This window comes from Leptinotarsa decemlineata, unplaced genomic scaffold (assembly GCF_025532065.1).
Source record: "Leptinotarsa decemlineata unplaced genomic scaffold, Ldec_3_MD MMD2_tig00026354_RagTag_RagTag, whole genome shotgun sequence".
Taxonomy (NCBI): Eukaryota; Metazoa; Arthropoda; class Insecta; order Coleoptera; family Chrysomelidae; genus Leptinotarsa; species Leptinotarsa decemlineata.
Genome location: NW_027412702.1, coordinates 2,536,103 through 2,549,052, shown reverse-complemented (window position 1 = coordinate 2,549,052; position 12,950 = coordinate 2,536,103). Strand labels below are relative to the sequence as shown.

Sequence of the window (12,950 nt, the reverse complement as noted above, 5' to 3'; positions counted from 1 at the left end):
TAATTACAATAGGAGGACATAAGATTTTGTGCTCGAAAGAATGTTCAAAAAAGAAAGCTGAGGATGAAGAGAATAATGCGAAACTAGAATTGACTATCATGAACCTCAAAGATCAACTAAAGCTCAAAGACAATGAAATAAACGAAAATGAAATGAAACAAGAAGAAATTACAAGAAATATGATGGAAACAATTGCAAAATTACAAGAGGAAATAACTGAAAAAAAATTTGCCCAAAGACTGAGAAGATCCTCTTTAGACTTACAGGGTATAATTTATGATACAGAACAAGACATCAATGAACCAAAAAGAACTATTTTATAACTTAAAGACGAGAATCTGAATATATTGCAAAAAAATCAGGCACTACAAATGGATAACAACAAATTATCTTTAGAATTAAACGGACTATTCAATTAACATCCTTTGCTTAAACAGATCTCCAAATTCTAACGTCAATATTTTCCTCAGAAATCTGGAGATTATTCTCACAAATTTATCTGTAAATTCTAAAATAGTAGTAGCGGGTCACTTCAATATAAACTTTACAGAGGAAGATACAACCACTCAATCTTTCAAACCCTTATTGAGTTCTTTCAATCTGACAATGCATGTAAGACAATCGACTCGAAATATCAAAATCCTCTGCTACTACTATAGATTATGTTTGCCCTAATTTTAATGAAGAGAGTACTCAATCTCACGTTATCCCTGTGTCCCTCTCGGATCATGAAGCTGCTGTCACACATTTTTCACTAGGATATAAAAAAGGGGGAATGGTGAGAGGCAGAGGGATGGCAGCTTTATACAAAAAAAACTTCTCCAAGTTCCAACTTAATGCCAATTGAGTTAACTGGCTTGGTGTTTTGAACTCTGTTGAATCCCTAAGTGTAATTCATGATATTTTGACTGAGGTCTTCGTACAGTGTTTTCCTATGCAAAAAAGTAAATTGAAAAAGCCTTGGATAACCAAAGGAATCAGAACCTCTTCAAGTAATATGAGGGCCCTACACATGATGATGAAATACACTACAAGTGATTTCTTCCACAGCTTTTTCAATGAGTACCGAAAGATATATAGAAGAATTATAAGATATACCAAAGAGAAATATTATAATGAGAGACTTTCCTAAGCGTCCAATAAATCTAAAGAGAACTGGGCTATTTTCAATGATCTGAGAGGCAAAACAAACAAGCTTCCAGTGCAAATTGACATCAACCCTGATAGCCTCAATGTGTATTACTGTACAATAGCAGAAACAGGTAACGTAATAACGTAAGTAACGTAATAATTTCAGATGAATTCATTTTAGATCATACACATATTAAAGAACTTGAGGAAACATTTAGGTAACTGAAAAATTAAAAAACGCATGGAATCGATAAAATATCAGTAAATTCATTAAAAAAACTACCAGATCATGCCCTTTTTCCCTTGATAGAGTCAATTAAAGTATCATTTTCAATTCGTGTATTTCCGGATGCACTAAAAACTGCTTAATTGGTTCCGATCTTATCTTTCAGATAGAATTCAAATGGTAAAGTTGCAGAACAAAAATTCTAGTCATTATAAAATCACCTGTGGAGTCCCCCAAGGATCAGTGCTCGGTCCCATTTTGTTCCTTAGCTATGTGAATGACCTATCTAATATCGACATACAAGTTTACGATGTTTGCAGACGATACAACTTTACTATGGCATGGAAATAATACAGACTCTCTAGAAAATATAATTGAAACTGATTTAGAGAAAGTCAAATCTTGGTGTGATTCCAATTCTTCATGTTTCAATGTGAATAAACTCACATAATTTCGTTTAAATTTGTTTCGAGAAACCTAAGCCTCCAGAAGCATATCATCGAAAATAAGACGTGCACCAAATTCTTGGAAGTATGGATTGATAACACCCTGAAGTTTGATGAACACGTAAAACACCTCAACAAAAAACTTGCACTTGGCTGCTACGCTATCAGGGTCATCACCAAGGAGTTGGTAATAGTAGCAGGAAAAACTTCTTACTTTTCATTAGTCGAGTCTCATCTGAGGTATGGTATCGCTTTCTGGGGTTTATGTAGCAAGCAGTTGATGTAATCAGTGTTTGTTCTACAAAAAAGGGCGATAAGATATATATATATATGTAGAGCCAAGCGGTTGGATAACTGTAGACCACTCTTCATAAAGAGTAGAATACTAACAATCTACTGCATCTTCTTTCTAGAAACAGTATGTCTTATTCAAATGAGAAAAAATACTTTTCCTTCCGAAAGAATATATAACACCATGGAAAATACCAAAGCCAACTTCAACATCAACAAAAAATTCCATAATATTTGAGAGTCGGAAGATATCCAATCATCTACCATTTCAAATAAAAAGTATAATAGAGTCAAAAACATTCCGAAAACATGTGACGGAACTTTTACTCACGAAAACCAATTATAGTTTGGAAGAATATCTTGAAGACAGATTTTGAGTACCTTAACCGTTGAGGTCGAACCGACTGATTTATTTATTTTATCTATACATGTATATCAATTATTAACTGCTTTGTAGAATCTTGTCATGTCTACATCTAGTATTAGAATCTTTATTGTTCCATTGTTACTGTGATTTTTTTCATTTAAGCTTTGTTAATAAGAATTTTTTCTTTGACAATATAGTACCTACATTTCTGATTGACTGAATTTTAATTTTCACGGCTACGGTAATGTTTTTATAAACATCTGAACGAACAATCCTGATATGATTCATTAGATATATTAAATCGTCATTACACCTAATGTCGATTAATACATTGTTTAAGATTAAATCTTCACCTGTGGTCTACATTTGATTATTACATAAGAGAATAAACAACGGGCTCTTTAGAACCTCTATCGGTGTTCAAAGATCTCATTTCACATTTTTCGAGATGTAAACCATCGAAGACATCTGGAAAACTCTTGTCGCCTATTCTGTGACCATTCCCTAAGGCACTTTGAGAGACTTTCGAGTACTCTTGTCTTTGAAACCGAATATGTAAAACATGGTTTTTGAAGCAAGCTATTATAGTTCGCTTTGTTTGACCAACATACTTCTTATCGCAATCCTCACAGCGTATTCCAAAAATTGCAGACTTTATCTGTTCCATCATCTCTTCTTTCGGTTTGCCCGAAAGACGATATGAATGAACACTTGTTGAAAGCCATTATCTTATTGAATTTTTTGAGAATTTAAAAAAATATGTTGATGTATTTTGATTCAAATAATAGACTTTGAATTTCGAGTCTTCGTGTTTTTGACGAGTAGTGAATTTGCAAAGACACTTTCTGAAGAATATTCATTTTCTAATCAACTTCAGTTATTTCCTTGATAACTTTTTCTTGATATCATATATTTCTTTAATCGTGGGGAACGTGACGAGAACGTGGCGAGAAAATGTCCCGCCACTTTTTCTGTGGACAATGGTGGGAGTTGTCACAGATATATATCTGAAAGTGGTAATATTCTTCATATATTCATTAAATTCTAAACCTTCATCGGCGTTCCTCATAACTAGAGCATCCAGGAATGGTGAAAAGTGTATATCTCTTGAATCTCAATTTAAGTGCAAGTATTGAAGGGGTTATATTTTTCGGAGTGATTAATTTTTGGGAAAGAAAGTTTTTGAGGGAATCTTCCCTCATTCCTTTTTTTTGTATCAAGATGGAGTAGTAGAAAGCCAAAAACTTTCTTTCCCAAAAAAGTACAAGTATGTACTTATTCAATTAATACATGACATAATTACCTTGGATAAAGCGTTCAATATCTTTATATTTTCGGCAATAACATTTTTGAATGGTTATTGTTTCAGCTCACTCGGAACAGTTGGCATTGTCAGTGCTAGGTTGCAAGATCATCATCATTCTGGCGAACATTCTAGAACAATCAGAAGATGATCAACTTCTGTCTGTAACTGCTTGGGCGATTGGACAAATCGGTAAGCACAGTCCAGAGCATTCTCAGGCGGTGGCTGCAGCAAATATTTTTCCCAGATTGGTAACTTTGCATCAGAGCAATCAATCGTCTGAAGATCTAAAGTACAAGTGCAAAAATGCATTGAAGCTTTGTCTGCAGAAGTGTCTGTTGCTCACGGCACTTGAACCACTACTATATACAGCGCCTTCCAGTATTCTAAAATACGTTCTTGGACAATACAGTAAGGTATGTTATCGTTAGTTTTGCTGAATTTGATAAATATCGGTAGAAAATGTTCATATTGAAGTATGGTTGGCAATTTTTTTTTTCATTGTAGTCATATTTCACTACATTTTTCGTTACTATTCTATGAAAAAACTCTCAAACATCCAGGAGACTCTTCACCCAAAAACCGAACCACTGAATAATCGATTACAACTCATATTCTCAATTACAGAAAGATAACCTGTAATTTTGATTTTCTCTACTCTATCGATATTATGGAAAAAAAATTTGTCTGAAATATTATGAAAGATGTGATTGGCCTACTTTGTATTCATTTCAACGTAATTGATATACTTTATTGTAATATTATCACTAAACCACAACACGTGTCTTGACATATACAATAGCTTCTTCAGGCGTATGTTTTACACATAAGTTGAAATATCCACTGGTGAATACGAACAGCTTTCTTTTGTGATGATTTTATCAAACCTTTCCATTTATTTTCTCACTTGATTGTAATGGAATGTTGGTTGAAGTTGCCATCGTCGGAATTCTTGATTCATGTGATTTCCAACAGTTTAGATCAAAGTTAATTACTTAACATGAAAACAATTGCAGAAACATAACTGAAGAGTTTGCTGTTCTAGTCAGTTTAGGTCTACTTAGCTATTGATTAAAATACAGCTTTTTGCTCTAAGATGGCCTCCTCCTCCGTGATTCTTAAATACGTCTTCATATCATACACTTCTATACGAAACATGGTGAGGGCGATTTCAAGGAGTATAGAGATCTGGAATTTTGTTCTTTCCTGCATTCTCCCAGTATAGCATTTCAATGTATTCCTACATGGAACATTAGGATGTGGCTTGTATTGTATGACAACCAACTCAGTGGTTCCGACATGGATGCCAGTAAAACAAAATTCAGAATCTTGTCCACTTAGATCGATAAGTTTCATGTCTAATTAATTCTGGAATACCTATCGGTGTATCTTTCATTAAATGACCAACAGAAGATCTAGCTGTACTGAAAGTTGAGCTTGTAAAAAAGTAGACTATGTTTCTTAATTTTTCCACTGAATTTGGTCAGCTCTTAATTCTAATGAGGGGTCATGTATCTTTTATATACAGTGTATTTCTTCAATGTCCCCCTTTTTTATTTTGAACGGATCAACTCAAAAAATTTAAATTTGGGATAATGAAATTATTGCATGAATTCTTTATTTTGAAGTGAAATTGACAGATGGAACTTTCAAGATGGCAACTGGGCGCCATCTTGGAAAAAAATTAAATGGAAAGAGGGTTTTGTGACACATCATTTTGAAGCTCCTGGCGAATACTTCACAACCCTAGAATATGAAGTCAATATCTTCATCTACTACAAAATGGCGGAACATTTAATAATTTCCTGAAGACAAACACATTAATACCGATATTTCTGGAAATATTCCTTTTTATCTGCCATATGACAATTCCAACAACCTGATTAGGTTTGTTAAGTTTTTTTTCGTTTATAAAAACGACAAAAAATGTCAGTGCGACAATGAACATCATTATTCAATTAGAATATTATCATTTAGTTTTCGGTTTTACTACTAGAAAGGTACCACGTCAACAATCTCTAAAATGGCTAATTCTCATCCATTGGAAGAAAAAATTGAAGCGATTTTTATTTACGGTGCGACGCGTAACTTTCACGAGACCGAAAGGATTTTCAATTATCGTTTTCGAATCGTCGTATCTGTAGAAAATATTTGAGAGAACTTGTATCCAAATTCACAACTTTCGGTACTGTACATAACAAAAAGCCCCAGGTCATCCGTCCATTCCGGAAGAACAACAGGTGCAAATAATTGGTGAGATAGTAGTAAATCCTAAACAGTCTACTTATTCCATCGCGAATGTTTGTGAGGTGTCTCCTTCTACTGTGTGGAGACTTTTGAAGAGAAATAGGTATCATCCATACGAAATTAAAATGGTATGCCAATTAATTGAAAATGACTCTGATCGAAGAACAGAATTCTGCGAAATCATGACAGAAACCATTGCAAGGCATCCTACCTATCTCCACAATATTTATTTCAGTGACGAATGTGAATTTTTTTTAAACGGCAAAGTCCACAGACAAAACTGCCGTTATTGGAGTGATACCAACCCTCATGTTTTCCAGGAAACATATACCCAATATCCAGAAAAAATTAACGTTTGGGCAGGAATATTGGGAAGCCATGTTGTAGGACCTCTATTTATTGATCAAAATTCAACAGGGGAACTGTATTTGAATATGCTGGAAACTAATATTGACCCTCTCCAACAAGATGGAGCACCACCACATTACTCCAGACAAGTAAGAAACTATTTGAATACTACTTTTCCCGGTCGTTGGATTGGCCGTCGAGGTCCTACAGAATGGCCAGCCCGTTCGCCAGACTTGACACCTTTGGACTTTTCTTATGGGGCTATTTGAAGTAAAAGGTTTATGAAACTGAACCTTCTTCAATATTGGATATACGACAAAGAGTAGTAAATATTTGCAATGATATTGACGTTATTGTGTTCGAAAATGTTCGGCGTGAAATATCGGGTAGGCTGTTCATATGTCAAGAAGTTCAAGCCAACCATTTCGAGCATCTTCTGACCTGACCTCAAGCTCATTACCTCATATTATGTAGTTAAATGTCATTGTATTCAGGCAATTATTAAAAGTTCCACCATTTTGTAGTAGTTGAAGATATTGACATTATATTCTAGGGTTGTGAAGCATTAGTCAGGAGCTTGAAAAATGTGTGTCACAAGATCCCCCTTTTCATTAAATTTTTTTTCCCAGTCGCCATCTTTATCCACCTCATTGCGAATAAGCCTCTCGGTAGGACGATTATGGCGACCGAAAAATGGGCGAAGCGCGCAGTTTGCAGGTCCAAGTCAGAGCGCAAAAATCGCCAAATTGTGCTTTGCGAAAGGCCAAGTTCTTGTGATCCTCGCGAAATTGACTGCATGTTTTCAGCAAATCTTGCATTTTATCGACGTACGTGTATTGGTCAATCGAATAGTCTTCTCGGTGTTCACCAATGGACGGAATAGAGTTTCATCAGCGCATATTATAAATTACACACCCCCATCTTGTCTGTCTGTTTCTTTGTCTGAGCGAGAAACTCAAAAATTATCGAAAGGATTTTCATAGAGTTTCCACCAATGGACGAAATGAGTAATTTATTATTGTTTTAATGGTCGAATACGATAGACGGATACGATATAAATCCTTATTGAATTAATAAGTTACTATTTCATTCACATTACAATCGCGCGTAAAAATAAATTGAAGTGGCCTGATAAATCGATGGGATACTTTAGAATATTCTGTGCCGTTTAGTTCCATAATGATCTGGTACATTTCAGAATGTTCCCGAGCATTCCAGACTAATTCCGAACATTCCAGAATATTCCGAGATGTTCTTGAATGTCGAAAACTCTCGTACGTTCTGAAGGATCCTAGAAATCTTTAGAAACCTTATTTTTTCAAAAGTACGCCTTTCAGGTAAAAACGGGAACTATTTTCATGTATGGGGGTCAGAGTTTCCGCACGTTCTAGATCATGCCATTCCACCAAATTGAGGAATATTACGGTGAGGCTTGGTTGAGAGTTGCATAACTAGGTACGGATCTGTTATCTACACACACATGTCACAATAATTTAATAGCGGCAATCAATAATCAACCCGTTTAATTTCCTGTTTCTCTCCAAATGAAGTTCACCTTTGTCGGTCAACTCCAAGACCATTGTCAATTTTTATGTTTCCGAGTCCGCCACATTATTGTCAAATAACTGTCTGGCGACGGATGTCCAGACAATATCAGATTATCTATGGTAATTTTGTTATTTTCCATTTGAGTCATAATTATACCTAATTGAAAATGATACAAGGTTTTCGATGAACGAGTCAATTTAGAGTGGAGTTTTAAAATATGTCCTTATGGTAATTGTTGGTCACCCTCATTTATTTGATGAATTTTTAAAAATCGTGTAATCCCTGAAACATTGTAAATTATCCATTCACATAATGCTATTATAGTTATCCTTTTTTTTCTCCTCGAATTAGCACATTTCTCAACAGAATATAGTGCAAGTACAACAAAAAAAGTTCTAGTGACTTTTCAATTATTGTTTCATCTATGTTTTTTGAACTTATTTGTATATCTGAAAGGGAGAATATTATTGATTAACTCAATCATAACAAAGCATTCAGACGTTTGTTTGAAGGTGGTTGACAATGTTTCGTGGTGTATTCCATCCGTTCGGACCGAAGATAACAATTTTATTTGAACAAAAAAACTGAAATTTCAGTTTTTTTGGTTAATTATTTCTAATATTTTTTCAGAAATTTCAAATCAATTTATATTATACTAGTTGTTGCCCGCGGCTTCGCCCGCGTAGAATTTGGTAGTTGTATAGTAGGTACTAATTAGTACTATGTTGCTGTATCGCTGCTGTTCCAATGTTTTGACAGAATCAGAATCAACGAACTTAGGCGCAGCGTTATAGAACAGTGCTTTCAAAAAATTGTTCTACACGCCACTTGGTGGCGAGTTACAGAAAAACTGATAGCCTAAAATTCTGCTCTATGAAAAATCACTTATACATGTCAAGTTTCATCACGATCGGTTGAGCGATGTGGAAGTTTATCACTTACCAACCAACCAACAAACATCCATTTTTATACAGGGTGTTTCAGAATTCGACGGACAAACTTAAACTACGTCATTCCTCTTGCAAAATGATGAAAAATGAGGTAGGACATGTGTGTCCGGAAATGAGCCGTTTCAGAAATACAGGGCGTTGAAGTTGCAAAATAAAAAGACCCTTTTCGTCGTAGCTCCCGGACTAAAAGTAATAAATTAATGAAACTCAGCAAATCGATTACGAGCTAGAATGTACTTCCTCCAGTGGTATGTTTGCTTCAGTATCAGTAGCCAGTGGCGTTCCAGCGGGGTAATAGCTTATATTTACCCCCTTATTTTTTACGCCACTGACTTTATATCCACAACCGTCTTTTTTTTGAATTCCTTGATCAATTGAATAAACATTCACTATGAAAAAACCAGTAGTTTTCGAGAAAAATTGAGTTGAACTGATAGGTGCATTCTCATATGGGAATATTAATAATCGAGTAAAATAATCGAAATTCCAAAACCGAAATTATTTGAACTCTTTCATCATTCTACCATTCATTGTGTGCTTGAAAAATTATTCACTTCGGCAACATATTACGGATTTTCTACCATTTTACCAACTTTTTTTGGAGATATGTTGCGAGCCCGCAGACCTACTGAATGGCTTTACCTCGACAAACTATTCTTGATAAGTGAGAAATTTGACTTTTATGAGTAATTCGGTTCTGAATATACGGAACGTTTTCTTTCGCACCGAAGGAACGTATGGTACGCAAATGTGTTCTGGCACGTCGATGAATATACTTTCAAAGAATACATTCTGAAATTTTCATCGACAAACTATTTTTGATAAATGAGAAATTTGACTTTTTTTGAGTAATTCAGGTCCTAATATACGGAACTATTTTTTTTCGCACCCAAGGAACGTATGATACGCAAATCTGTTTGGGTACGTCGATAGATATACTTCAGAAGAATATATTGTGAAATTTTCATCAACAAACTATTTTTGATAAGTGAGAAATTTGACTTTCATGAGTAATTCAGATTCCGAATATACGGAACTTTTTTTTTGCACCGAAGGAACCTATGGTACGCAAATCTGTTTCAGCACGTCGATAGATATACTTCAGAAGAATATATTCTGAAATTTCCATCGACAAACTATTTTTGATAAATGAGAAATTTTACTTTTTTGGAGTAATTCAGTTCCGAATATATGGAAGTATTTTTTTTCGCACCCAAGGAACGTATGGTACGCAAATCTGTTCAGGCACGTCGATAGATATACCTTAGAAGGATATATTCTGAAACTTCCATCGATAAACTATTTTTGATAAGTGAGAAATTTGACTTTTTTGAGTAATTCAGTTCCGAATATATGGAAGTATTTTTTTTTTCGCACCCAAGGAACGTATGGTACGCAAATCTGTTTGGGCACGTCGATAGATATACTTTGGAAGAATATTTCCTGAAAGTTTGATCGACAAACTATTTTTGATAAGTAAGAAATTTGACTTTTATGAGTAATTCAGTTCCGAATATACGGAACTTTTTCTTTTGCACCGAAGGAACGTATGTTACGCAAATATGTTTCAGCACGTCGATAGATATACTTTAGAAGAATATATTCTGAAATTTTCATTGACAAACTATTTTTGATAAGTGAGAAATTTGACTTTCATGAATAATTCAGTTCCGAATATACGGAATTTTTTTTTTGCACCGAAGGAACGTATGGTACGCAAATCTGTTTCAACACATTGATAGATATTCTTTAGAAGAATATATTCTGAAATTTTCATCGACAAACTATTCTTGATAGGTGAGAAATTTGACTTTCATGAGTAATTCAGTTCCGAATATACGGAACTTTTTTTTGCACCCAAGGAACGTATGGTACACAAATCTGTTTCAGCACGTCGATATATCTATCGACGATATATCTATCTGAAATTCTCATCGACAAACTATTTTTGATAGGTGAGAAATTTGACTTTTATGAGTAATTCAGTTCCGAATATACGGAACTTTTTTTTTTGCACCGAAGGAACGTATGGTACGCAAATCTGTTTTAGCACGTCGATAGATATACTTCAGAAGAATATATTCTGAAGTTTTCATCGACAAACTATTTTTGATAGGTAAGAAATTTGACTTTTTTTGAATAATTCAGTTCCGAATATATGGAAGTATTTTTTTTCGCACCCAAGAAACGAATGGTACGCAAATCTGTTTCAGCACGTCAATAGATATACTTTCGCTGAAATAATTCTGAAATTTTCGTCAACAAACTATTTTTGATCAGTGAGAAATTTGATATTTTATGGATGAGTCTTTCCTGGGCATTCGGTATTGTTTAACGCAGGATATTTCAAATGACATACTTTTTACAAGTCATAAAATTTTTACCGAGAAACTATTTTTCCAGTTCTCATTCGCTACCTGTTTCGGTACAAATGAATTTTTCCTGAATAATATTTTACTCTTATTTTACATTTTTTTCGGTATTACTGCTTGTATACGGACAGTTGTCTGATATAATGAGTTTATGTAGAATGCTGACTCATTTATTCGACATGTTTCAATAGTATATCGTGTTTTTAAAATGATAACATCAAGATACAGGTAAAATTATTAATATTTGCAATCTGGCAACACTGTTCGCAAATCTCATTCTAAACCCTGTTCGATTGTCCTGCGTCATAAACTGTGGATGAAAAGTTGTGGGTAACTCCACACTAATCCAGACCACAATGTGAGCTATCAATAAGTTAAACGTGTAAATGGATAACTTTCGAACTCCAGATTCTGTTCACAACAGAAAACATGAAGTATCCCGTCCTGTCAGAAATGACGAAGTTGAAGTTGCAGTTTTAGGACATGTACAAATGGATAATCGACAATCTATCAGACAAGTAGCTAGAGCGACTGGTGTATCAGCTACTTGTGTTTTTCGGATTTTAAAAGCCTACAAATTCCATCCTTTCAAAATAAGGGTAGTTTAGGAATTAAACGATGATGATCCTGATCGTCGACTTCAGTTTTGTGAGGTGTTCAGCGGGAAATTGACCAGTAACCCAAACCTATTATACAAAACATGTTTTTCAGATGAAATTTCTTTCTTGTTGGTTTCATGTTCATGTCAGGTAATGTAACGAATGTATTTATACTATAGTGTTGACTGATATTTCGCGAATTCAAATACTTCTCTTTTTCATAATAATATTGAAATGTTTTATCTTTACTATTGTCCTTGGTTGACACAAACATTGTCATCAGTCTTGGTACTTCACTTGACAAACAAACTTTATCAATGTCGGTAAATTTGTTCAACAAAAAAATGATTGAGCAATACTCAATTAGCCAGAATCCAGGGAGTGACGTTCATGAACCATTCAACTGTTAAAATACGAAACATTTTCATTTATTTTGTTTGCCAGCATTCAATGTCACATGACGTAATATTTTCAGAGTGGTTTCCAAGTGATTGCAGAATTAACATGCATTTTCATTTCAAATGCGAATTAACACTATTAACTGCATGTTACTAGGATAACATTATTTTGATTTCGAAATTGAAAATGTCCTTATAGGACGAAACTGCAGTAACGTTAGTTACAAATAAAACTGATAAAAAACAGTTTCATTTCTCTTTTCTTCATTATGATTTCCTACCACGTAGTAACGGCTACATCCGTCAATTAATTGATTAATTAATCATATTCATCTTCATCACGAACGAATCTCTGTGATCAGCTGTGATGGCGTCATGGCAACAGAATGTTAGAGTGGGGGCGGAGTGAGAGAGTAATAGATAGAGAAAAAGTGAAAAAGGAATAGAAACGCGGAGAGGGAAATATAGGCATCACGCAGCTGCACGCATAAAACTTTCTCGACGAATTTTTGCTATATCGGCTTGCGGAAATCGTCAGATTATATATTTTTCGATATCCTTGAATTATTTCCTTCAGAATACAAAAAAATTAGCTACGCTCGAAAATGTCGAGATGACGTTTTTTTTACAACTTTGGCTGCCCCCCTTTCTTTACGTCACTCTCAAATTGTCAGATTACTGGAATATACACTTTTTAGCATGTAATTAACTCACCCTACCTCAA

At 34.5% G+C, this 12,950-nt stretch overlaps 1 protein-coding gene across 1 annotated transcript in view; it reads left to right on the top strand.

Moving 5' to 3' along the window:
• The window catches only part of LOC111517955 (uncharacterized), a 51,967-nt gene that overhangs the window by 18,157 nt on the left and 20,860 nt on the right, over nucleotides 1-12,950 (top strand). Inside the window, exon 6 of the mRNA XM_023174252.2 lies at nucleotides 3,831-4,180. Within this exon, the coding sequence (XP_023030020.2) occupies nucleotides 3,831-4,180 (350 nt within the window). The remainder of the gene's footprint in view (nucleotides 1-3,830; nucleotides 4,181-12,950) is intronic.